Source organism: Balaenoptera borealis, assembly GCF_965194805.1.
Source record: "Balaenoptera borealis genome assembly, chromosome: 8".
Classification (NCBI taxonomy): Eukaryota; Metazoa; Chordata; class Mammalia; order Artiodactyla; family Balaenopteridae; genus Balaenoptera; species Balaenoptera borealis.
In genome coordinates this window covers 117,717,960-117,743,887 of record NC_138865.1, presented here as the reverse complement: position 1 = coordinate 117,743,887, position 25,928 = coordinate 117,717,960, and the positions used below count along the sequence as shown (strand labels likewise).

Here is a 25,928-nt window from a genome sequence, read left to right as displayed (position 1 = left end):
AGATACTGAAACCCTGACCAGGTGGAAGAAGTTAACTGCATGCTGCCCACAAGCACGTAGACCCCAGACCGGTTGGAACCAGAAGGCTGATGATGTTGACTCCTGATGACCTCACCACCAACCCATCAGAAGAATGTCCACCAGTTGATCCCACACCCCACAGCCCCCCTCCCTCACGCTGCTTTAAAAACCTTCCCTGAAAGCCAGTGGAGAGTTTGGGCTTTTTAAGCACTAGCTGTCCCGGACTCCTTGCTTGGCGCCTGCAGTAAACGCTGTATTTTCCTTCACCACGACCCAGTGTCAGTAGATTGGCTTTGCTGTGCGCAGGCAAACAGACCCCGGTTTGGTTCGGTGACAGTTTACCTGTGCACATAAAGTTTAATTTAGCTTATTTTGCAAGAGTAACTTGACTGGGGTCATTCCTTCCTTCTGCCTCCGGAAATCATAAGCACAACTGAAACTGTTTCCCGAAATTGGTATGAGGTAACCAATTCCCTATCATTTAAGAAAATCCTAATATTATAACCAATCATGGTGAAGAATAAACAGACTGCCTCCGCACTATATGAACTGCTTTATAACAACGTACCCTGAGGCTTATTCCATGTTTTGAGAGCTCTTGGTTCAAGAACTGTCTTTTGCACAATCGACTTTTACTAATTGCCACTTTGGTGATTCGTGGGTTCACTCCTGCTATTTCTGCCCTTTTGACAGATTGTGTGAGGCTGTACTGCTATTCAAGATATGTGACCAAACCTTGTTTAACTTTGCACTATCTAGCCATGGCCATATCAGACCAGAAAAGCAAACACCAGAATACAAAACCATGGTTTTCCCTGGGTGAGGGGTTATGGCTGATTTTAGTTTTATTTGTGTGTGTGTTTGTGCGTATGCATTTTCTGCAATGAGCATGGGTTACACCTGTGACTGGGAAAAATGGCAATAAATACTCTTAAAACGACGGACACCTGGTCAACTCTTTAAGTGCTGAGCGCCAGCTTGTGTTCAAACAAAAGCTTAAAGACCTGAGGGGAATGAACTGACATTTTTGCAGGTGGTGGGGCTGGCTAAGGGGATTGGGGGAGGAGGGCCATGTTGGAAAGCTGTGTTTCCTGTGCTCCTGTGAACTTGACGTGGTGGGGGGATGGTAAAGATGGGAGCCGAGAATCCCAGCGTTCTGCCTCACCTGGTTCTGAGAAAGCCAAACCTATGAGTCTCAACCCCATTGCTCATTCAGCAACGATAGGTGCTTCCTGTGCGTGGCAGAGAGATTCGGCAGCACAAGCCAGCCACCGCCCTGCCCTCATAGGGCTCAGCTCTAGGGACAAACATCAAGCCCATGATTGCAGAATCTGCTACATAATTGCAGCTGTGTTCCATGCTCTCCGGGGCTGCAGAGAACACTGACAGGGGCTAGCCTGGTCCAGCTGGGGAGGGGCTGGAGCATCCTTGGGGAAGGGATGGTGGGAAGAGTCATAGACAGGCCTAGGGTGGAGTGAAGGGTCTAGGAGGGTGTCTGGGCCTGGGGCCTGGTGGGAGCGTGTAGGGTTAGATGAGAGGGGGTTGGGGATTGGCTGGTGCGCATGGGAAAGATGGGCTCCCTTTGCTATCCCCAAGAAGTGGCTAGCCTTGGGGGGGAAGCCCCCAGATGCCAGAGCATCAAGAATACAAAAAATAACGGGAATTCCCTGGTGGTCCAGTGGTTAGGACTCCGCGCTTTCACTGCCGAGGGCCAGGGTTCAATCCCTGGTGGGGGAACTGAGATCCCGTAAGCTGCGTGGCACGGCCCACCCCCAGAAAAAAGTGTCAGCATTAAAAAAGAATACAGAAAATAAGAAAATATAGTTAATATAATTGGCCCCGCGCGGCATGGATGCCAAATAGACAAATACACAAATGAAGAAAACACATAACAGGCACCCCACACCCGCTCTGGGCCAGGCCTTACACCAGGCCCTTTGTGTGCCTTCTGGCATGGAAGCCTCACCGTGGTATTTCCCTGTTGAGAGTTTAGCTAAGCTACTCCATGGTACTGCTGCGCTGGCATCCAGTCTATTTGGCTAAGCGGCCTGCAGAGGCCTCACACTGACAGTAGGTCCCTTCATACACGCGCACGCCCTAGACAGCAGCCTGTGGAGCCACCAGCCCACGTATGCTCCTGTGATCAGCAGTCTCCCCTGCCTGTATGCCTTATCCGCCCCTGAGATAAGACCCCCCTGGACCTTACCAAAACCCCACTCTTTCGGCTTGAATTAACCAATCCAGCCCTAGCCTGGGAACCCCAAAGCACTCCACCCACAGACCCTGATAAAGGAATATGCCCCAGGGCCTGCCTCTCTGTCTGCACTCTGCCTTGACCTCCTGTGTGGCCCCTTGAGGCATGCCTTGTACCTCCTCCAAGACCTGTGAGTAATAAACTTCTCTACTTCAGTTTCTCTTGTGGTCTGTTGTTGAACCTCTGCCCGCCATCAGATTCCTCAAGCTCCACTCACACATGTTAATTTCACTAAGTCATAACACTTCCCCCATAACACCTGGGAAGTAAGGAAACACCATGACCACATCACTGCCCGAGGTCACTCGGCAGACGCAAGGTTTGAACCCAACTCTAAACCCAGAACCAAGTGCCTAAACTTGCCTCCCCCGTGAACGTGTGAATGGCCCTCCCTGTTTTGAGCTTCTGTGTAAGTTCCTCTCAGGTAGGGGGTGGCTTTCTCATGCCCAACCAGCCGCTCCTTCCTCGGCTTCCCTCTGTCCAGGTCCACAGGGCTCAGGAGGCCCAAGTTCCCTTGTACCCTCTCCCCCCGATCAGAAGAACCATCCTGTAACCCTTCCTGAGGTGGGTTAAGGCCTCTGAAGTTACATAAACAGTGACTTCGCCTGATGTCTGCACATTAGTCTCTCCTGCATCATATTTCAACGTCATCAAATATTCATGGAGTGCTCACAATGCATTAGGAGCTAGACCTGCAAAGAGAGACTTGATGCCTTGGGGAAACATAGGTTGGAACAGGCTGGTGTTTGCCTTCTCTGTGCCAGGTACTGGGGGTACAGGTGGAATCCAGCAGACAGGGTTTCTGTCTTCTTGGCTCACAGCCTGTCTAGTGCTGAGTCTAAAAAGTCATTCCATGACTTCTGCCCACCACGTACTGGGAAGGTTGAGGAGGCCAGGAACTTGTGCTGGAGGCAGCACTGAAGGCTCTAGCGGGGGAGTGGGTGGGTGACACGATCAGGGCAGTGTCAGGAAACTCGGGTGGCCAGCGTGGAGGCTGGGCTGGAGTGGGGGGGAGCCGAGGCGGCGCTAAGGGTGTGCCCAGGCAAGAGGCGTCGGAGCCAGGAGGTTGGAGGCAGGGGCGGAGCACGAGGGGCAGGTGCATAGGCGACAGCACACTCTCGGGGTGACCGCACGCGAGGAGGCAGAACCCGTTCTAACTTCCGACCCGGGTCACAGGACTCAGTAGTCTGACTTGCCGGTGCGGGCGCTGGCCCACGTCCCCACCCCGGCCCTGCAGTCCCGGGGGATCATTCTGACGGCCCCAGGCAGCGGAGGTGTGGCTGGAGGGAACCTTCCCGGAGGCCGCCCGGCGTCTGGAGACTCCTGCAGCCAGTAGCCATATTGAGTTGCTTCTGTCCTTTGCAGCAAAAACAAAAACCGGGCGTCGCCGCAGCCGATCCAGCTGCCTCCGCAGCCTCCCGGAGCGTCGGCCCCGCCCACGCATGCGCGGCGCCCTCGGACGCGAGGGACTACAACTCTCGCGGTGCCCCGCGCGCGCCCGCAGCCCCGCTCCCACCGCGCCGCGCGCCTCCCGGAAGTGGGGCTCCGTGGGGGGCGTCTCCGATCTTTGCGCGGGGGCGGGCCGGCAGGTTTGGGGGAGGCTGCGTGAGCTAGGAAGCCGATGCGGGCGAGCGGCGCTGGGGATGGCTTCGGCTGTAGGCGGCGACTGCGAGGGCGCCGCGCACGAGGCCGACCGTCCTCACCAGCGGCCCTTCTTGATCGGGGTGAGCGGCGGTACCGCGAGCGGCAAGGTAAGGGGCTGGGCGGCGCGGCGGGGCCTGAGTGTCACCCCGACCCCCTGGAACTCCGGCCTCCGTCCAGAGAGAGACCCCAGCCCCTGGCTGCCGAGGTGCCCCCTCCCGGGCGTGGGCTGCGGCCACGGCTGGCCAAGCTTAGGCTGGGGCGCAGGCGGGGAGCGGGGCGCTGGACCTCGGGGCCCCCCGCAAGCCTCCCGCTGGCCTGGCCTCTAGTGGCCTCCAGGTCGGCGCTGCCCCTGCCAGTGCCCCGAGGTCTTCCCGCCAAGCGCAGCCCCACCCGTCACTGGCCGGCCTGGCAGCCCCTCGGAGCTCGTGGGTCAGGGGGAGCTCGTGGGTCAGGGGGAGCGTCTCCAGGCGGGGATCCTGTTTGTGTGTTTCCAGTCAACTGTGTGCGAGAAGATCATGGAGCTGCTGGGACAGAATGAAGTAGACCACCGGCAGCGGAAGTTGGTCATCCTGAGCCAAGACAGGTTCTATAAGGTTCTGACCACGGAACAGAAGGCCAAGGCCTTGAAGGGACAGTACAATTTCGACCATCCAGGTGGAGACCCTGAGGGTGGGGAGGGAGTGGGGGAGGAGGGCAGACCACGGAGACTGGGTCCAGGGTTGGACCTGGATAGGGAGAGACCTAAGCGGTTCCATGAAATCACGCTCCGCGGTGGAGCGTCTTTCCCGCGCTCTCTGGGCCCTGGGCGGCCCTGCCGGAGCTCCAGGCTCCCCTGGAGCCAGTCAGGGAGTCTGCGCCTCAGAAGGGCCTTCGGGACCACCGCTCTGCCACGACTATGGTCACGGAGAAAGCCATGCATCTTCCCACGTTAAGGGTCCTCTGCACAGACCGCGTCCACTGTGGCCTTTCATTCCGCCACCTGCCCTGGGGCAGAGTCCTCGAGAGGCCAGCAGTGGAAGCAGTGGGTAAACAAGAACCAGAGGCCTTGAAGCTCCGTTTCCTGGTCCGGTCAGGGGCCGGGGAACAGGTGGAGATGGGGTGGGTGAGGGGGAACAGCGAGGCTGCCCCTCCCTGCTGCTACGAGAAGATGCCACCCAGTGGCTGGCTCCCACCTTCATTCCTTCCCAGGGGGCGCATGGGAAGAAGGTCCGAGAAGCGTCAGTCTGTGTTATTTCCCAGAAATAGAGGGAAGCAGACGCCTAGCCCACCTACCTCCCAGGGCTGGCCGATCCCTGGGTGGTGGCACTGCCCGAGGGCAGCGAGGACAGGTCCGTTCTGTGGTTTGCAGAGGGCCCTGCAAACGTAAACTGTACAGCTGTTGCTTAGGGCCATTGGTAGCACCAGCACCCAGCTGTGCTGACCACAAGGCAGAGCGAGTTCCCTGCGGTCCCCAGCACCAGGACACGGGCTTGTCTTGCCTTTTGTTCCATCCCTGCAGATGCTTTTGATAACGATTTGATGCACAGGACTCTGAAAAACATTGTGGAGGGCAAAACAGTCGAGGTCCCAATCTATGATTTTGTGACCCACTCAAGGTGAGCAGGTGGCTCCTGGGAGGAGAGGGCTGTGCGCTGGGGGCTGGTGAGGACCCCCCCCCCCCCGCCGCCACCAGGATCTGTCCCCAGCATGGAGTCCACCCCCGGGGACTGAAGCTGATGGCAGGGCCCCTTCCTGGTCGCACCCTGCAGGTTAGCAGAGACCACGGTGGTCTACCCCGCAGATGTGGTCCTGTTCGAGGGCATCCTGGTCTTCTACAGCCAGGAGATCCGGGACATGTTCCATCTGCGACTCTTTGTGGACACCGACTCTGACGTCAGGCTGTCGCGAAGAGGTAAGGCGGACGCGGGCCTCGCTGCCCCTGGCCAGCCCGGCCCCGGGTCCCGGGGGTCTGAAGGTCCCCACCCTGCTCCTGTCGCCACAGTTCTTCGGGACGTGCACCGCGGCCGGGACCTGGAGCAGATCCTGACGCAGTACACCACCTTCGTCAAGCCGGCCTTCGAGGAGTTCTGCCTGCCGGTACCGCCTTCCGCTTGCTTGGGGACCTCCCTTTCTCCCTTTTCAGAAGGACCCCCGGTGCCCTGTTCTGTAAGAGCCAAGCCGTGGAGGGACGTGGTCTGCTGTATAAATGGAGAATTAGCTCCTTGTACCCACGTTCCCGAGGAGCCGTTCTCAGCTGTGAATGTGTCCTCTGTTCTTCCCGTCACCCCTTCCCCACTGCCTCCTCCTCCCCGGCCCCCCCCCCCGCCACCAGGCTTCACCCCTGGCACCGGCACCGCCTCCCTCCTGGCCTCTCTGTCTGCATTTCTCCAGGGCGCTGCTTCTCCCCTGACCCACACTGTGCATTTCCTTCCCCCGCCTTAGAACGGTGGGCTCCGCAGGGGCAGGGATTTTTGTCTGTTGGCTGCCAAAGTGGTGTCTGGCACACAGTAGGTGCTTAGAAACTTCATCCATGCCGTGTGTTTCTCTGGGCTGCCTTTGGCTGGCACTGGAAGGTCCAGCTGGCCTATAGAGGAGGAATTCACTGTTTGTGGCCACCTGTCTCTTCCTCCATCTCACAGTCTTCACTGTCACTAGATAGGACTTGCGTAAGGATTTAAAGGGGAATTGAACAATATTTTGCTTCTTAAAAGGGAAAAACAAGGCACAAAGGAATTAGAACCAGGATTCCTGCTTTAGATAAACAGGACGAAGGAGTTCTGTTTCTGCTATTTCAAGAAAACATTTTTTATTTTACATTCATGTTCTCTGAAGTCTCTGGAAAGTGATCAGAAAAGTAAATTGACTGCTTTGCAGTCTCTCTTATTTACAGAAAGACATTTGGCAAAGTAGGTCGTTTACGGTAAAACTCTGGATTCCAAATGTGACCGGGTGCCCCTGGGTGGAAGCAGAACCGCCCTGGGCCGGAGCCTCCATCTCTCCCTCCCCTTTACCGGTAGCCACACAGCGAGTTGACTAAGCTGGCCGTGTCCCCCGCGTCCCCGAAGGGAAGACCTTTCTCAGCTCTTTGCTGGGCTCCACCCCTCCTGCCCCCCGTAGCCCACTGTCCACAGCCCCATGGGAGGCAGCCCTGGCCCTCTCATGCTCACGTCTCCCGTGGGTCTCCACTGCCTGCAGACACAGCTGCCCGAGGACCTGGTCCCGCCCGCCCCCGTGGCTAATCTGTGTGACAGGCCTCCTTGGCCCAAATCCACATGCTGGCTACACTCAGCGGTCTGCAGGTCTGTCTCTTGGCCCAGACCGTTTCCTCCCTTGCCTCCCTCCGCTGCTTCAGATTCGGCCCCGTCAGCAGCATCTGGTTGGAGGTCCCTCCTCGGTGGTGCCACAGGGTGCCCCACAGGGAGTGAGTTCCTCGGCGTGGGAGCAGATGAGGGGCGGGGAAGGAAGGGGAGCAGGTCCTCGCGTGGAGCGCAGCCCTGCTGTCACTGGGTCAAGAACCCTGTGTGTAGTGGGAGGGTGCCCCACTTCACTCGGCCCAGAGAACCAGGCGGTCAGCACAGAGAACTGGCCCCTACAGCAGTGCTCATGAGAGACAAGCATCTCAGAGGCGCCGGGAGACGAGCACTGTGTCTTCCTCGGCTGCCTCGGCTCACCCCCGCTCACTTCTGGGGTCACCGGCTCTCCCCTGGCTGACGGACGCCTCGACTCCCCGCCCCCCCCACACCCCCCATGACGGGCCTGGGCTTGCTTCCCTGCGTCTAGCCCCCCGCAAGCCGAAATCATCTGGGGGACGGATCCTTACCAGACGTTCCTTTTCTCGCCTTGCAGACGAAGAAGTATGCTGATGTGATAATCCCTCGAGGGGTTGACAATATGGGTAAGGACCAGGCCTGCCGGCTGACCCCACTCCTCCCAGGACCATGAGGCAGGCACTGCCCATCCTGTCGTGGTCACTGAGACACCCCCAGCGCGTGAGGCCTGTCTGTGTACATCTGTGGCACAGGTTTCAAATGCACTTAGAAAAACATTTAACACATTGTACACCTTAAACTGACACAATGCATTATGTCAATTATATCTCAGGGAAGCTGGTGGGGAAAAAAAATATATGGAAAAGTGACAGGGAGTCAGTCGTTAGCAGAAGGCATCTTAACCAGGGTTAGTTAACAGAAACCCTCGCGACCGAGCCAGGTAGGTTTTACTGTGCTCAGGCCCCAGCGTGCACTTGTCTGTCTGCTGAGACTCAGCGCCACACAGATGCCTCAGGGAGGAAAACCGTGTGCTTCACCGGTAACGCCAGGTTGGCGCTGGGCGGGCAGCCCTCCCGGCGTGTCGCGATGGAGGGTGGGGCAGCTGACCCAGCTCTGTCCGTCTCTGCTGCAGTGGCCATCAACCTTATCGTGCAGCACATCCAGGACATCCTCAACGGCGACATCTGCAAGTGGCATCGCGGAGGGTCTAACGGGCGCAGCTACAAGAGGACGTTTCCTGAGCCGGGAGACCACCCCAGGGTGCTGACCTCTGGCAAACGGTCGCACCTGGAGTCCAGCAGCAGGCCCCACTGAGGAGTGGAGCGCTCAGCTCCCGGCGGGTCCGGAGATGCCCTCCCGCCCCTAAACACACAACCGTGGCCGGGGTGGTGCTGGAGTCCAGGCGTCCCTCGCTAACTCGGGAAACCCGGACGAGTTACTCAGACTGGGTCTGACAGGATGTCTGCAGGCAGCCCTGACCTTTCCACCCGCTTCCTCACGTTACAGAGGCTTAAAGGTCTCTTTAGTTACTGAGAAATGCCACAGAACGTGTGGTGAGCAAGTCACATATTTTGGGGAACGTTGAAGAAATAGCCCAGACGCTGTGATTTTGACGGTGAACCCACAGCAAGAGAGACTAGTATGATCTGGTTCACACACGTGTAACTGAGAAGTGTGAAGAGGTAACACTCTTCCTTTTTATGTGTTATACAACCACATGTTTTCTGTTGTAGTCTGTCTCCTGACACCATGCTCGTTGTGACCTAGTAACCCAATTTCATGACCCACCAGCAGGGTCGTGCTCCTGGTACACGCTGACCTGGTACACGAGGGGCCATAGAGAGGCTTCCTTCCTTCCGGCCTGTGCTCTGAAGGCAGAGCCAGGAGGGAGCCCTGGGGAGCAAGCTTTTCCGTAACCAGCACCAAACACACGGGCGGGGCCCCCACTTGCCCAGCCTGAGTCTGCCTGCTTGGGGGTCTGCCTTCTGGCGGGCACAGTGTCCTCATGCAGTCCTACTCTGGGCCCCTGAGCCCAGGCTGCTGTCTGGACAGGTCTTTCCTGGTGTCGCCCTCGGCCAGGTCAAGGGCACGTCACCTACAGTCAAGGCGTGTGTGGACCAGAGAGGCGTGAGCAGATGCCGCGGGCCAAGGGTGGCCAGTCCCCTGTGCCCACGCAGCGTCCGCGCCTCACCAACAGTCATGGTCTTGTCCTCGTTTGTCCTCCCTCCCACGTGGCTGTTTCTGTAAAAGCCACCAGCTGTCGAGTTCTAACTGTAGTTACACAGAGACATCAGTTGAGCTCAGCTGAGCACGGTGGCTGATTTCTGATGACTGTGAAAGTTTTGTCAAACTTATTGTGCCCTTTCGGAGAGATCCAATAAATACCAAATATGAATGTCAATTTGTCCCTTTTTAATTACATTAAGAAAAGGCAAAATCAGGACAAGAAGAGGTATGGATGACACAAACCTTGACGGCTGAAGAGGCTAGTCGCTCACGCACCTCTCAGCAGGCTCTCTGGGCAGCGGTTAAAGAGTCAGCGATGGTGAGGAGGAACGGCCAGCCTTCCACAACCTCCTCAGGCCGGCGTTCCAGTAGCTCGTGTGCCACTGAACCATGAGGGTGATTCCCCACGGCCTCGCTGGGTCAGCAGGTCAGTGGGCCGGTCAGCCAAAGCCCACCACCAGCCTCTGACAGCGAGATCGGGGCCTCGTCTACTTAGACCCGAACCGGCCCCTCCCTGCCGTCATCCAGGCCAACAGGAGCCCCGTGCCAGCCACTGCACACTCAGCTAGCTCACGGGGCTCTCAGGAGTCAGCAGACGTGGAGGGCGTTGTTCTTTACGGTCCGGGAAAAACAGACTTTGCTCAAAACAAGGTGCTCATCAGAGGACTGTTTCAACAACGAAACCAGAACAGAATCGCTGCCGAGCCTGAGTCTCCACCAAGCTCAGAGCCACTCTGCGTTGTCAGAAGTAAACATGCTCATAATAAAAGACGGTTCTACTTTGTCCTGACCCGGCCCTGCCGTCCGTCACTGTGTCCGTGTCCTGCTAGTATTTCCGGATCAGGATATCCCAGCTGTCTTTCCAGCGAAGGGCCTTGAGTTCGCTGGGTGAGAGTGACCTGTCCCCGTAGGTTAGCGGGCGCAGCGTATTGGACACATGACAGGCAGAGGCAAACCACGCCACGACCAGCGCGCCGAAGAAGCTCCTCTGGAGCTGGGACCTGCCGGCCAGGGCAGAGCACGGGCGTGGGGAGGCCGGCCCCTGCCCACCACGATGTCCTCTGGGCATCCGTCGCCCACGTGGTCACCTACCCCGGCCCCTCCTTCCTCCGGCCACCCCCGGGCTGACCACCAGCCCTCACCACGTCCTGCCCGAGGCGCTAAGCCCCGCCCTCCTCACTCGCTCTGCTTCCAGAATTCCACAGTTTCTGCTCCATCTAAGGTCGGGTGCCGGAGTACTGCCCCCAAGCCCCCCCGTGAGCACAGTGCAGCCCTCCTGACGTACTACCAGGCTCCTGGGGACCAAAGAGAGGGCCGCCCTCTGCCCTGGCCTACAGAACTCGCTCCGGTTTACAAAGCTTCCTGGTTTATCTCTGCCGTGCACCACGCAATCCGGCCACTAACCACTGGCTGCTCCGGGACACGCCCCATGTTTCCCCTTCCTTTTCTTTGCTCCTGGTGTTCTCCAGGCCCAAAGGGCCTTCCCCATTTCCCACACACCTCAGCCACCTTCCTCTCCCACCAGCCTCAGTTAGCTTCATCCCCTGAACCCCTGTAGAGCCTCGCCTGTGCCTCTTTTGTGACCCTAACCCCATCTGCATCACACTGGAATCGCCATTCAAGACCCCCCTGGACCCGGACCCCAGGGGGCGTGGCTGCCAGGGCCCGGTACCTGCACAGGCGGCCGCTGACGTGCTCCAAGACCACAGGAAGCAGGAGGATCTGGAAGGCGAGCGCCGGCAAGTAGTGGTAGAGGAACAGCGTCTTCTCCATCAAGAAGAAGGGCACGTAGTTCACGGCCCAGCCCCCGGCGCACAGAGCCCCGGCCAGCGCCCAGCGCAGCCAGCAATCTGCGGGAAAAGGTCATCTCGAGCCAGCGCTGCCGACGGCTCCAGCTGGGAAGCTCCCAGCGGTCCCGCAGGCTGGCCTCCTCATCCGCAAAGTACACGCGAGCTCCAGCTCCTGACTTCTCTATGTCCCCTCCCAGCCTTCCCACATTTCTGGAGGAAGGACAGACCGTGTCCTAAGAACCTCCTGTAGCTTCCTGCTGGTACTACCGTCCCCTTCCTGAGAAATGCCAGCTTCCTGGGGGCCAGGCCCAGCTTATTCCCGACTCCCCGCTGGCCTTGGCTCACCCGGAGATTCCGAGCTGGGTCTCACTCCTCAGGGAGCAGTGGAGGGGCTGGACCCGTGCACCCGCCCAGGAGAGCCGGGAGTCGGTGGAGAGAATGACCAGCTCGGAGCTGAGCCCAGAGAAGGCGCCTCCCTGCTCCTGATGGCCTTCGGGGCCCTGCCTTGCCCTGGGTGTTTGCTCCTTTCCTGTTTCAGGATGGTTTGAAGGGGGTCTCTGTCCTTGCAAACCACCACCCCTGACTAAGTGCCCGCTGGCGCCTCTGTCCCATCAGCCACTTCCAGAGTGTCCTGGGGTCAGGAAGCAATTCCTGCCTGACACCTGCACGTCCCCGGAGAAGCCTTGAAGGCGATGCGGGGACTGGACTGCAACATTCTGTCTCTGGGGAAGAGACAGAAGTTCCCTCGAGGCAGAAACAAAGAGGTGGCCTCAAGGCCCTGCTTGCTGGTGCGGCCGGGCTGACACCCGAAGCACAAGGAGCTCCCGTCAGAACCAGAAGGAGGGGGCGTGACACACGTGTGGGCGGCTGCACAGACCCTCAGGGAGGTCGCAGACTCTTCTTCGGCGTCTGAGCAGGTACCAGACGAAGAGCAGGGCGTACACCAGGGTGGCAAGGCTGGCCGAGGCCCAGATCACGATGTTTCCGAGCAGGTGGATCTGTGCCTGCGGGCGCACAGAGAGACCCTGTCACCTCAGCCAAGACGCCACAGCCCAGAGCTGACACAGGCACCCACCACACCCTCCGCCCTCGCTGCCGGGACGGACGTGTGAAGGTTCTCAGCTCTGTAAGCTGAAACTGAGAACCGGCAGTAGACGGGACACTCTTCTGACAGCAGAGCTGCTCCCAGGGGGGCTGATGCAGAGTTGCAGGGCACTGAGGACCCGCTCATCTCAGACCCCGCTTCTCAGCGAGCCGTGGCCCCCCACTTCCGGGGGGGAGGAAGACGGCGAGCATCTTGAGCACATACCCCCCCTCAGCGGGTAATTACTGGGCACCCGCTACGTGCTGCGATTGCTCTCCCAGGTGAAGAGAGACGATGTACAGGGAAACAGAGCACTGACCGGCCCAGACGCCACGTGCCATGCGGGAAATCAAGCAGGGCTATTTTAAAAACCACGTCTGCCAGAGAAGGGGAGCCACGCGCCCCCACCACAGCCACCAAGCCTGGTTTCCCTCCGCCTGTGGACAAGCTAGGACCCGACTCCTTGGCATCTCAGGGGAGCTCTGGCCTCGAGCTGCCAGAGCACTAAAAACAAGTCCCAGGCTTTCGTTAGGGAAGCGCAGGAAGGCTGGGACTTGGTCGGATGCAATGGCTGCTCTTAACATCACAGAACTCTCAGGCGCGGGGCAGCTCTGCCGCACAGACGCTCCGCTTACGCTGGTCCTGGGGTGCAGCCAGTAGGCGATGCTGGTGTCTAGCGTGACCCAGTCCAGCGGCGTGGAGCTGTATTTGTGTTCGGAATCATCGCTTCTCACCGTCAGCATCCGCCACTGCGGAAAGCAGAGGCCGCTGGGAGTCACACGGACAGCCAGCCGCCTTCATCGCTCAGGGATCTGCCAGGGGGCAGAGTAAACTGCTGCCCCTCTCACGTGGGCGTCTGACCTCAAGTTCATTTAGATCATGCCACAGAGGCAGCGCACCGGGCTGATGAGCCCAGGAGGCGCCTACCCCAGGGCTCCGGTCGCCTCGTCTGTTTAAGGGACGGGACTGGGCACTAAGGGTGCTTTTAGATTTGGGACCCTGAGTTCTCTGGGGCTGCACCGTGTTGACCGTGGCCTGTTCTGCCCTGACCTGTGTGCAGTGCCACTCTGCTGCGCAGTCTCCTTGGCTCCTGACTGTTCCTGCCGGCAAAGCCACAAGGCAGGACAGCCAGGAGGCAGGGGACCGACAGTGCCAGGCATGTCACTTAGAGTGGACAGAGGGAAATGCTCCCTCCCTGCCGAGTCAGGTCCCAGTTTAAAGGCTGACAGTGGGCAGGTGGGAGATCTACAGACTGCAGTGCCTTCCCTGGCGAGGAGCCAGCACCTGGTGCGCAAGGTCGCCCAGCCCTCCAGCCGCCCATCACCTGCAGCTCTGAGAATCTGGCCATGAAGCTGAGGTTCCTGCTGGCGTCCATCTGCGCAGGGGAGCGCAGCTCCAGCTCCCTCTCCTTCTGCTCCTGGCCTGGCAGGCGCGGCCGGAACCCAGAAGACACGAGCAGAACCAGGTCAGGGAGCTCCCAGTGGCAGCTGCCAGCTGCTTTTCTGACAACCCGCCGGGACTCAGTCGGACTGCGCCACTCCACGTGGTCTTCCCCACCGTGCACGGCCCACCCACCCGCTCAGCCCTGCCTTCCAGGGACACCCGCCCCACCCCGAGTCCTATCACCGCTTCAGCTACAGGGGGAGGGGGAGGGGGAGGGTCTGCAGTGGAGCCTGGAGCGCACATGCGGTCCCCTCCATCGGGGGCCGGGGCTCACTCCTGCCGTAGCGGTGCTCCTCCACGTTCCACACGGTGCTCCCGTGGTAGCCCCGGGACAGCTTCTCCCCGACCACCTCCAGCTGCCGAAAGCCCCAGTCTGGGAGGGGCGCCCCGCTCAGCTGGCGAAGCCAAGTGGGGAGGGTGTGAGGGAGGGATCAGCTCCGCCTGGCCCGGGGGGCCCCACCCCAGTCACTTGGCCAGCAGCTGACAAGGGCGGCCGGCTCTCCTCTGGGGAGCGTCACGATGGGGTTCGGTTCTGAGCAGTTACAGAGGGCCCTCACCGCTCCCGCAACACTTCATCCTGTCCCACCTGGCAGGACCGTGTGAGGCGGCGTCACTGACCTTGAGGATGGCTGATGTGTTCACGTGCACGAACCGGACCTCCGACAAGATGGTCTTCCAGACGTCCGTGTCTGACTCTCTGTTCACGATGTCCTGTAAAAGCAGGTCTGGTCCGTTATTTCACTCTTTTTCAGATTTCCTTAAATGTAAAAATGAAGACCAGTCACCACAGTGAGACTGACTTGGTCTGATACAAGGGGACAGTCCCCCAAGGGGAGCCGCCGGCTGATCCCGGACGGTGCCATCAACTTTATTGCTGACGCCTGTGCAAGGTGCTGGAGGGGGGTGGTCAGGGGGAGGGGGACACTGCCCTCCTCCAGAGACTGCACGGGGCAGCCTCCTCAGTGGGGACTTAAAGACAGATGCTCACCCTTGAGCTTCTGCAACGCCTGATGGCGCGCAAAGATGGTGCAAAGGAAGGTCAGAGACTGTCCCTGAAAAGATGCCCTTAGAGGGTACTCCTGACGCTGGGTAATAGAAAACTAACGTCTGAAGAGCTTGGCGCTGCTGTATTTAACTTACTGGAGCCTGGCGACGACCCCGGGAGGTCATGTAGCTACTGACAAGAAAGAACCCGAGGGGCTAAGTGCGGACAGGACGAGGAGGCCGGGCCGGGCCTCACCCTCCGGTCAGCCGTCCTCTCTGCCTGTTCCTGGAGCTTCAGTTCCTGGAAACGGGGGCGTGTGGGGCTCAAAGTGCCACCAGAGGGGCTGAGGAGCAGGAAAGGATCGGCAATGGGCCTTAGCAGCAAGGGGAGTGGGCGGGGCCTTCAGGAGAACCCTGGTGATAAGGAGCTGGTGCAACAACTCACGTCAGAGGAGCACTGGGGGAGGGGACAGAGGCAGCTGCACAGACAGCTGCGCGCAGCGCAGAGCGCCAGGCCCCGCCGTGCACAAAGACAGAGGCGGCCTCCCCGGCCCCTGGCTGCGCTGAGGGCCAGCAGCGCCTGGCCTCACACCACCGAGAGCCCAGCGGGGGCCGGTGCTACAGGCGCGCAGCCCGTGGCGGCTGAAGGGGAGCCCGGCTCCCCCGGGGGTTAGCCCAGTGCGGCCACTGCACCGCCGCTGCGCTGCTCACGCGTGTCCCGGACTTCAGACGGTCCAACGGCCCAGTGACAGAACCTTCCTCCTGCCACGTTGCCCAGGGCGCTGCCTGACCACAGGCCCAGGGCCCAGGAGGGCAGTGCCAGGAATCAACCCCCAGATGGCCCTGCCTGTCCCAAGGGAAACCCTTCTTAATCCCGGGTGAGGGTTGACAAAAGAGGCTCCCAGTGTGCTCAGGGCGCTGGTTTGGAGGCCAAACAGTGGGAGGGACCTTCTGCCAGCAGTGCCACGTGAGCCCCATACGGAGTGCCCACCCATCCATCGTACCATAAGCTCCTTCCTCTGATAGAAGAACACTACCCAATTCCCCCTTTCCGTAGAACAGGCAGTTGCTTGTCCTAAGGGGCGGCTTGGAACGGGCTGTGCTGCCAGAGCGCATGGTCGCTGGGGTTACGCTCACCAGCCTCCAGAGGTTCTGGGCGGGCATGGAGACGTTGTAGTCGATGTAGCAGGACACCTCCTGGGAGTGAGGGCTCAGGGGGGCCGCGACGTCGTGCCTGGAAAACCAAACAGAGCTGCCGAGGGGCTTCCCGAGCTCCTCTGAAAGGCGCTCACTGTGCTTTTACGGGAAAAAAACCGCTTTTCAGGAAACAAAGCCAGCTCAGCCTTCAAGCACCACGGTTGCCACTCCAAGGATGCAGCACCTAGGAGCTGGGCGATAAATCAAACACGACAGGGCAGAGACTCTGCAGTCATCACATCTCTGGGGGAATCTGGCAGACACCCATCTAAACCGTGGGGCCTGTCATCCCCCTTTCAGAGGACGAGCTGAGCCCGGGAGCTCACCCGGCCAGCCGGCAGCAACCTGAGGTCAGGGCTCGGAAATGGCTGGGGCGCCACGACTACTGTCGGAGGACAACACGCCCAGAAACCCCAGCTCCCCTCGCCCACGCACTAGGAAACCGCGCTTCACCAGACTCTGTGCGAGGCCCCGCAGAGGACGTGGGGACCCTGAAGTGAGCAGGAAGTCAGTCACGAGCGCAGGCCCTGTGAGTGCTACGAATGACACCCAACCAGGGCAGGCACAGCACACAGCAACGCTTTTGCTGCGGGGACATCTCAGCTGACACCTGAATAAAGTGAGCGACTGGGCCACGGGGTGGGGTGTGTGCGTGGGGGGATCTGAGTTGAAGAACATTCCAGGCAGACGGAGCAAGTGAAGGCCTCAGGGGGGCGGCATGTGGTCATTCTGGGGGTAGTGGGGGGCCAGGGTGACTGGAGTCACGGGGCCAGGTCCCGGGGGGCCTGCAGCCAGGGGAGGGCTGGGGTGTGATTCTGAGTGTGACAGTCACACTGGGAGTCGCTGGAGGGACCTCCGCAGAGACGTGAGGTCAGTGAGTAGAGTGTGTGTTTTTCAGAGGGAGCCGTGGCCGCCGTGTGCAGAATGGGGCAGGCAGGGGGGTTCCCAGCATCACAGGACAAAGGGAACGGGGCCTGGGCGGGGCTGGGAGTGCAGAGAGAAGGAAGCGACCTTCGTGGATTTCCCGACACAGCGACTACAGGGGTGGCGGAAGAGGATGAGGACTGAGCAACCGGCTCCTTCCCCGGGAAGCAGAAGGGGAGGCAGAGAGCCCAGGCATCCAGCGGGGAGGCCGGGGCTGGGGCGCGAGTGTGGGGTCACTGAGACCCACAAGAGGACCCGAGAGGCCGGGTGGAAGGAGAGCAGAGGCGGCCCAGGCCCGTCAATATGCGGAGGCTGCCCAGAGGTCAAGCCAGGGAGGGTTCCTGACTCCATCCCCCAGCTGAGATCCTTCCTGAACTCACTTCTCCTTTCTGCGGGTCCCCCATCTGCAAGGGCGCCCACACTTCATTCCAGGCAGGACTCTCCTCATCACCCCGGCCCCCCCTGCAGGACGGGTGAGAGGCTGCCGTCCCACTCAGATCACTAAGGCTCTCCCCCTACCCTGCGACCACCACTAGGGGTCCCCTGCCCCCCAACATCGAGGGCAGAGCCAGGCCAGGGGCGGTGACGCACGGCAGCGGTCACGCTTTGCTCTGAACAGAGGAGGGGACTCACGTGTTGAGGAGGCGGGTGGTCATGCCGTGCACCAGCTGCACGATGTCGCCGTGCCGCACGGGCCTCGGGGGGTTGTTCACCACCAGCTGGTGCCTGGAAGAAAGTGCGGCTGCGCTCACGGGGCGGCAGGGGCCCCGGTCCTCGCTCGGGCAACGTGGAATCGCACAGCCGCCCGGTCACCGGGTTCCTTGTACGAGGTGAACGCGTGTGAAAACACAGCGCGTACGTTTTATTTAACTCTCTTCTGAGACCTCAGGTCACTTTCCAAGCTTCCTGGCATGGCACCACTAGTAGCCACCTTCACACTGACCGCAGCTGCGCAGTACTTGCTACGAATGCCCGCACCTGCCCCGAAATCCTTCTAACAGAGACTGTGGCTCCACGTTCGCTCAGTGAAAGTGGACCAAGGGCCTATCAGACCCTGCCCCGCGGCTGGGAGCTGAGCATCTGGCGGAGCCAGACGGACGTGGCCACCACCCTCAAGTTACTGCACTGAGTGGGAACCAGGGAGCAAACGTGTGGGCAGCCGGACAGCGGACACGCGGAAGCCAACGGGATGCTGACAGGGGGGAAGGCGGGGGGCCTGGGAGGCGGCCAGGCAGCGTCCCAGAGGAGCTGACTTTCAGGTGCTGAGTAAGAGGGCCCCGGTGGGACCCTTCCAGGCTGCGGGGACAGCGGTGCAGAGCCTGCGGCAGGAGACTGCCTTCCTGCAGAAATGCGGGGCAGGGTGAGCGCTGCGAGGGGAGCGGGGCTGGAGCCGGAGGGCGCAGCCCTGCAGACCAGTCGGGGACTGGATCCGTTCTAAGGGCCGTGGAGCTCGGAGCTCAGGGAGGGGTTTGAGCAGGAGCCTGACCTGACACCTGGGGGGCTGTGGGGTGTGGGGGAGGCAGGCGTGGACAAAGACAGATGGGGGAGACGGACACCCTGACGGCAGAACCAACAGGACTGGCTGGGACTGGAGGTGGGGATGACGGCAGGGAGACGGGTGTCTGCAGGGCGGCGGTGAGTGGGGGCAGACCACGGGGTGGGGGAGAGTCGGGACACGCCTGGAAACACCCAGAGGAGATGCTGGGCCCCTAAGTCCTGGACCGCGGGCTGCCCGGCACAGAGCCGGTCCCAAGGCTTCGCGGACGGAGCATGGACAGAGAGGAGGCCGGGACCGAGGCGAGGCATCCCCGGACCTGTACTCACCTCCCGGGGTCCTTTACAATCCACCAGTTGTTGACATCCTTGAAGGGGTAGCAGGTCACCTGCTGCTGGTGGGAGCTGCCACGGCCATTCTCGTATCTGCGAGAAGAGGGTGCATCTGCGGGTGGGGCACCAAGGGGCCTGCGGCCTCCCCCTCCCCCCCACCAAGGTCCCTACAGATGCCACCCAGCGAGCTGTCCAGATCCATTCGTGTCCCAGCGGGGCTGAAGATGTGAGCCCAGGCAGCACCAGTCCCTCTAGTGGTTTTACACACAGAAATAACGAGTCTCATCGATAATCAGGATCTGAGAGCTCAGTTTCTTTTTTGTCTCGCAAACTTACTCACATAAAGTAAGAGTTGGTAACAGCAAAAATGTGAAAAAACAAAACACGTCATAACCTTCGAATTAAAAAGTCACTTTCCTTACATCATGGGGTAGGTGCTCTGGTGGGAATGAAGCCAGCAGGGCACGGGTTGGCCAAAGACGTTCTTCAGAGTGACCTGGGAACCGTAGGCCACCTCCAGGGGCTGGCCTTGCGTGATCCGCGCCAGCCCCCCCTGAGACAGGAGCAAAGGGGTGGCCGGTGAGAGGGAGAGAGAAAGCGAGAGCGTGACACCTACGCCAGCCCCTCTGACAGCCCCTCCTCCAGCCGGGGTGTATTCCGGGTGGGGGTAGTTATCACTGTATCTCACAATTAGCTACGACTGCATGTGATATAATCCTGACATGTTACGCTGTATGACCACCGACTGGAGGCTGCCCTGGGCCAGGAGCTCACCTAGCCCCTCCCCGCTTGTCCTAGCGGCTTGCTGGATCTCGGCTCTCCGACTAGGGGTTGAACCCGGGCCCCAGCAGTGAAAGCGCCAAGTCCTAACCACTGGACCACCAGGGAATTCCCCCCATTCGTCCTTATTTATTTCTTACAGGCATCCCGTGATAAGAGCAATTATGTCCGTCTAACTCTGGGATTTGGGTGAGTGAAGAGATTTGCCCAAACACACAGAACTGGCTGTCGGCAGAGCCGGCCCTTAAGAGCAGCTCTGTCCGACTTCAGAGTCTACATTGCTGACACCGCAATTGGAGCATTTTATTATTTTTGCAAAGTTACTTGAGCGAATGCCAGAGTCGCGTTTGTCCTGTGCAGCCTGGCACCTGCCCAGCAGGTCACACTGCAGAGAGCGGACCCCTCGTTCCCTCCTACACCGTCAGCATGTTCAGAATTCGTGTAGTAGCAGTGAAGCGATGCCTCACGTCTCGATTTGGCTTTTCCTCTAAGGCCCACTTGGTGGTGTTTCATAAGAAAACTCCGAGTCTAGTGTGGCCTTCTTTCTAGGATGGCTGGGCGTCACTTTTACCTCCAAGCTGGCCTGGAAAGCACTGGACATGATCTGGTCATGGGGCCCGGAGCGGCAGAGCAGCAGCAGGTGGACATAGAAGAACAGCAGGTACACGAGGACCGGGATGACCAACAGGGCCACCGCTCGGGCGAGCAGGTGACAGAGCACATGGACCTGCCAGAGACGGAGGGGACGTCACCCCCGCTTTGGGGAAGGCGGGCCCAGGCCTGTCCCCCTCCGAGGCCTGTCAGCAGGCACTCCCTGCCCCCCGACCCCCCAGGGCCAGCCTCGCCCTGCCCAGGACGTCAGCACCTACGTTTGACAGCGTCTGGTCTCCTATCAGGTGCCAGGCGTGGGCAGCGGCAACCCCGAGCACCAGTAGGTATGTGAACACACCCACATACTTGGTGCTGAAGGGACACAATAGGGAGAAAGTTAAGACGAGACACGCACGGAGGACACGGCTGCTGCCCCAGACCCGTGGAGCAAACTCACCCGACGGCACAGGAGCAGGCCACACCCGTCAGCATCAACCAAAACCACCAGCTCGGAGAGAAGGGCCTGGAGCAAAGCACAGACGCCCAGCTGGGAGATCAGAATGTCTCCCAAAGGCCAGAGAAGGTGCCCTCCTCAGAGATCTCGGGGTCAGCTCGCTGCACCGAGCTCCAGGTGCAAGGAAATGACTCCTCGTCTCCCCAGAGAGCAGCCAGTCCTGATAGAATTTTCCTCTTTGGCCAGAACATTTTTCCAGTTAGTTTGAGTTATAGAAAGATGAGGATTATTTATAAAGTCAGCCAAGAGCCAGTCGAGGTGCCTGGGGCAGCTCCCCTGCGTGGAAAGGTATCAGACCTGCTCAGGTCGACCACCCCCTGGACTCCTCTTTCTTGGTAACTAGGAAGAGCACGTCCCATTTTCCATACCTGTGTTTCTGGGAGTTGGAGAACTTCAGGTAAGACAGCACGGCCAACAGATTGAAAAATATCAACACTGATTCCAAAAGCATCAGCCTTGACTGAGTGATCAGAGAGTTCTCTGTCGGGGAAATGACACGGGCGTCAGGTGTTGGGCAGTGAGGGCAAACGTCCACCAGAAAGGGCCCTTGTCAAACGTCCCAGAGCGTGAGGGTGGCAAGTTCGGGCTCGGGGTGGCTGGAAGGGGACACGCCCCGGAACCACGAAGGCCAATTCTGAGGTGTGAATCAAGCCTCCCGAGACCTGGGGGACTCTGGGGAAGTCACTGCCCTTCCTGAGCCTTCGTTTTCCTCGTCTGAGAAAAGAAATACAGATTCTGCAGGCCGCGTGGACGTTCTAACACTCTGTGGGCTCAGGGGCCCAGTTAGGGTCGTCACTCAGCAGACATGAATTCTTTTTATTTTCATCTGACTTGATGTCATTTGTTCATAGACCTGGGCCAAGAGATCCCTTCTGAGGAATACTCACTAATTCCTGAGCCCATCTCCACTGGTCAAGGCCTGGGAGGTGGGAGTACGGGGGAGCTTCTCATTCAAGGACAGACTTGGTTGCAGGGGGAGGTGCTCACGGCAGGCGCGCGTAGGAGTGTCGTTTGGGGCAGGCCCGCTACACACGGCTGCACCTCCATGACGTCACAGTCTGCACACACAGCTCCACAATCCCCCGGTCTGGGAGCGGGGTGACTCCCAGAGTCCAATCTGGACACACTGGATGTGTGTCCTTCCGTCCTGCGAGCAGGAGACACTGCAGGGGGCACGTCTACTAAACCCTGAGCCCTCCGGGACCGCACAGACACAAACAAGGGCCGGCGCTGGGATCTTCCCTGTGCCCCAACCAGGCCTTACCGATCAGAATCAGCAGAGCGGCCCCCACGGCGGCACAGTGAGAGAAGCCGAGCTCCCACACGATCTGGTAGGCCATGGGCACCGACAGGGCCCCTGCAAGGGCCGGCAGCAGGCGCAGGGACCACACGGGCACGTTGGTGCTGTATTCTGGAAGAGCAACCACAGCGGGGCTGAGAGCACTGTGCCCACACCATCTCCCTACACTGCAGTATCTTTTCACACAGACTGCCACGCTCACAGACTACGACACAAGTCTGCAAGGCTGGGGGCCCCATCAGGGACGGAGTGTGCAGGCCACGGGCAGAGGCTTTGAAAGAAGCTCCGTGTGGTCAAGGGCCAGTTCTCAGTAAGTACGGGAGTGATGCCGAGGACTCTGAAATGAGCTAATCCTTATTTATAAGTTTACCCTATCTAGTTCCAAAAACACTGTGGCAACACATAACATTTATACGTACAAAAGATAACGGCAATCAGATGCCACACATGGCGAGCGTGCTATGCGTACCAAAAACCAGGGATAAAATACTTACGGTAACTAAACACTAAGGAATTTACCGGACTTTTTGAAAACCTTTCCCTTGTACCCAAACATTTATCATACCTTGGATTCAGATGAGTAAACCATAGTTGTTAATCCCTATGAAAGCTACGACCTCTTCATTCCAATATATGCAAGTTAATAAGGGAAACGAAGATGATATTTTACCTGCTCCAATTCTGTTCCACAAAAAGTTACCATCGAATCCTCCTAAATAACCTAAAACAGAAGATTAATCAGTAACTATCCTGTTCAGTAAATATTTCTGAAGCACCAAACCGCGGCAGTCAATAGGGGAACAATAATAAAGAAAGAATAAGACACCGCTTCTGCCCTGAAGAAATTTCACCTATAAGTGTTAAAGGGCCACCTGTCTTACTAATGAATCCTACCTCCCAAGGCCAGCAGCATGTGGCCAAACGGTGGTCCACTGCCATCCAAAAAGAAGATCCGCTTCATGTAAAAAGAGATGTACTGCCCATAATATACTTCATCAAAACTGCAAAGCAAACCCACGTTATAGTCAACTAGAAACCTTAACCGTACACAAAAGGCATGAGGATAAACGTACACCTGTGTCTCCAAATGACTTTGGAGAGTGACCAGCAAAGGTCAGACTTTTGTCCCAACTACACGGCGTCCCTGAATATGAAGACACATGTGCAGCATCACACACCCATAAGGACAGGAAGGGAAACGCCCCACGAAAGTTGGGCATTCAGGAGGCTTTCCTGACACAGGTTCTATTTCTCTCCCTATGTTTGGGTTTAGGGTGTACCGTGAGCCAGTCTCCAAAAGGCCTCCTGAACGCAAAGCTAATCTGCCTGTCCACCAGCGTGCCTGCAGCTAAGAGTCGGAATCAGACCTGGTGACCCGACAAAACAGGTGTAAAAGGGAGGCACGCAGGCGCCGGCCGCAACAAACCTCTTTCAATCAGGGACTTTCGCTGACATTAAGGAACCGCTGGCAACTTGTCAGGGGTGATGATGCTACTGTCGTCACGTGATTTTTAAGAATCCTGATCTTTTAGAGATAGATACTGAATTGTTTATAAATGAGACACAGTGTTTATGATGTGCTTCAAAAAAATCCACTGCAGGGAAGGGGTTGGCTATGAGCTGGGTGATGAATATACCATTCTCTGTATATTTGTATCTGTTTGACATTTGCCATAATAAAAAGTTAAGTGAAAAGGAACACATGTGTTAATCAGATAATGAACAGCCCTTTAACAGTAACAGCAATCATTTCCCATTACGACAAAGAACACACTCTAGTATCAGGGAGGACTCACTTCCAAGTGCCTCAATCTTCCGCCCACCCAAGGCTACTGCACCCACTACTGACCTACGGGGCAAGACCAAACAGGTGGCCTCTGCAGGGGCTGTCCTGGGGACAAGCTGGTCTCTCCTCTAACTGCCAAAGACACCCATCACCAGGAAGCCCGGAATTTTACTCTCCCATTTACGCTGTTCAAAAAGGCACTTCCTGTCACCAACGCACTGAACAAATTACAGTTCCTTCTGATGCACCCAGAATGGAGTTGCTTGGCTTACACCACGGCCCTTGGATAGGAAAGCTGCCAGAGTCGGCTCAGCAACCCCACCGCAGTCAGAGCCACGACATTCAAGTTGATGTCAGCTGTCACCACCACAGGGCGCTGCAAAAATCCCAACATCTTGTAGAAAAGCGGGCCGGGGAGGATGCCCTGGAAACGCAGGGAAGAGTTGTCATCAGAACACAGGTGGCCCCCGACGCCTCGAAAGAGGCTGTGACAGGACCCTGCTTTCACCAGCGGTCAACCGAGGTGGGAAGCTGAGAACTGAATATTCACTCACTCCACCAACACCTGCTGGGCACTTCCGGTCAGTGAGACGGCCTCCTGGCCCCTCCCCACCTGGGCAGTGCGGCCAGCTCACAGCGCGGTGACCTCCACCCCTTGAGGCTCAGAGCCTCCACATCTGCGCCAAGATCCTCCCTCCCCTCCCCTCCCGCCGCGAGCCAGCACCGTCCCCGGGGCGCCCGCTTTCTCACCCCGAGGGCGCATCTGCACTGGGCACCCCGTTTGCTCCCCGAAGCTCCACTTTTCTTAAGGTTGCATCTGCCTTGGGCACCGCCTTTCTCGCATCAAAGCTGCATCTGGCCTTCGGCGGTCCCCTTCTATCCTCAAGGCTACATCTACCGTGGAGGCCCGCTTCTCTCCCTGCAGCTACATCTGCCCTGAGCAACCCCTTCTCTCCAGAGACCCTGTCTGCCCTGGGAGGCCCCCACTCCTCTTCCCGGCACTCCCCTTTCTCTCCCGCAGGCCGCTATCTTTCCCGAAGGTTTCACCTGCTCCTGGGCGCCGCCCTTCTTTCCCCGGGGAACGCCTGCCTCGGGCGCCCCCTTCCCCGGGTCAGGCAAGACCGGTCGCCCCCGGCCCCAGTGCCCCACAGACCGCGCACGCGCGTTCCACACTGACTCTCCCGCTTCCGCCTGGGCTCTGGTCCCCGGCGCCCCAAACGCACTCGCGTTTCTTCCAGTCCCCTCACAGCCGCTCCCCGTGCCGGGCCACGCCTCGGACGCCTGAGGGCCAGGGGCTGGGGCGCCGACCGTTGGGGACGAGGCCGCTCGGCACTCTTCGCCGCCCACTAGCCCGCTCGACGCTCGATTCGCCGCGCCTGCGAGGCCGCCCGGGGTGCAGCGTGCGTGCGCACTGGGCGAGAGCGGCGCGCTTGCGCACTGGGCGAGCCCAGACCCGGACGCGAAGGTTATGCAGGGGACCGTCTGCAGTCTGTGGTTCACGGCTGGGCAATCCGGGGTTCCTGGGCACACTAGACACACGGCTGCCTTTTTAAGACGACACAGTGGGACCGTATGGGCATTTCGCTCAGTGTGGCGCGGACGCGCGCGCAGGTGGAGGCGGGCAGGGTCTACCCTCCGGCCCGCGCGGCCGGGCCGAGCCTGCTCTGCAGCGGGACACGGCCCCAGGTCAAGGGAGTGACCCGGACGATTAACCGGCACGAAGGCACCTCTGCTGCCCAGCCCCACCCCTTCTTCCTCCCCTCGTCTATATGGGAGTTAATACTCCTGGACAGAAGGGTACTGCAGGTTTAATAACTGGAATTATGGTTCTTTCCTGTTTTCCCACGGCCGTCACCCAGCATTAGCGCAGTGCAGGTGACTCTGACTTACCCGGGTTGTGGAGAGGGAGGGAGCGCGGGCTCACCCGTGCCTGCGGCCGGAGGGCGTCCTGGGCCCGGGCTCTCAGCCTGTGGTCTTTCATACGAAAGCAGGGGCCGTCTGGTCTTGAGAATCCAGAGCCTCCATCCTGCGCGCCCTCGGGCTCCTTCGCGGTCAGGCCCCTGGAGGTCTGTGGATCGCCGGTCCCCAGGAGCAGGGAGTCCAGGGGGTGGGTGTGGCCCTGAGAGCTGTAGGCCGCGCCCTACCTGGGTCCCCTGCTTCCACAGTGGTGAGGCTCAGACGGAATCAGCCGGCGGGGTTTCCTTTCGGAAAGTGTTAAATTTACTCGGGCATAATTTATAAGTTTCCTACATTCTGACCTGGGACCAGGCACTGGGCTGGATGCTGCCCATGACCTCTGTGCATCCACACTACCC

At 59.2% G+C, this 25,928-nt stretch overlaps 2 protein-coding genes across 11 annotated transcripts; one reads left to right on the top strand and one right to left on the bottom strand.

The window, feature by feature from the left end:
- Positions 1-1,889: 1,889 nt before the first annotated feature.
- Positions 1,890-9,568, top strand: UCK1 (uridine-cytidine kinase 1). Its single transcript, XM_082400817.1, has 8 exons — positions 1,890-3,549; positions 3,641-4,026; positions 4,414-4,573; positions 5,418-5,514; positions 5,668-5,810; positions 5,901-5,995; positions 7,745-7,793; positions 8,300-9,568. The coding sequence occupies exons 2-8, from the start codon at positions 3,718-3,720 to the stop codon at positions 8,479-8,481; spliced, it is 1,035 nt and encodes a 344-aa protein (XP_082256943.1). The 5' UTR covers positions 1,890-3,549; positions 3,641-3,717; the 3' UTR covers positions 8,482-9,568.
- POMT1 (protein O-mannosyltransferase 1) lies at positions 9,559-25,686 on the bottom strand. 10 transcript variants are annotated; one of them, XM_082400724.1, is made up of 20 exons: positions 24,661-25,154; positions 23,886-24,037; positions 22,722-22,828; positions 22,498-22,548; positions 21,792-21,938; positions 20,896-21,007; positions 20,471-20,536; positions 20,292-20,385; positions 19,994-20,149; positions 19,065-19,195; positions 18,640-18,735; positions 17,449-17,541; positions 15,832-15,928; positions 14,329-14,421; positions 13,985-14,105; positions 13,592-13,689; positions 12,903-13,016; positions 12,061-12,187; positions 11,066-11,243; positions 9,559-10,394 (listed from the first exon to the last, which is right to left on the bottom strand). In XM_082400724.1, exons 2-20 carry the CDS (start codon positions 24,005-24,007, stop codon positions 10,220-10,222), a joined length of 2,178 nt encoding a protein of 725 aa, XP_082256850.1. In that variant the 5' UTR covers positions 24,008-24,037; positions 24,661-25,154; the 3' UTR covers positions 9,559-10,219. The 10 variants fall into 10 exon arrangements, 9 of the variants coding, with proteins under 9 accessions (XP_082256850.1, XP_082256852.1, XP_082256853.1 ...); XM_082400726.1 differs by having other exon boundaries at positions 24,767-24,931; XM_082400727.1 differs by lacking the exons at positions 23,886-24,037; positions 24,661-25,154 and adding an exon at positions 25,504-25,584.
- Positions 25,687-25,928: the final 242 nt, after the last annotated feature.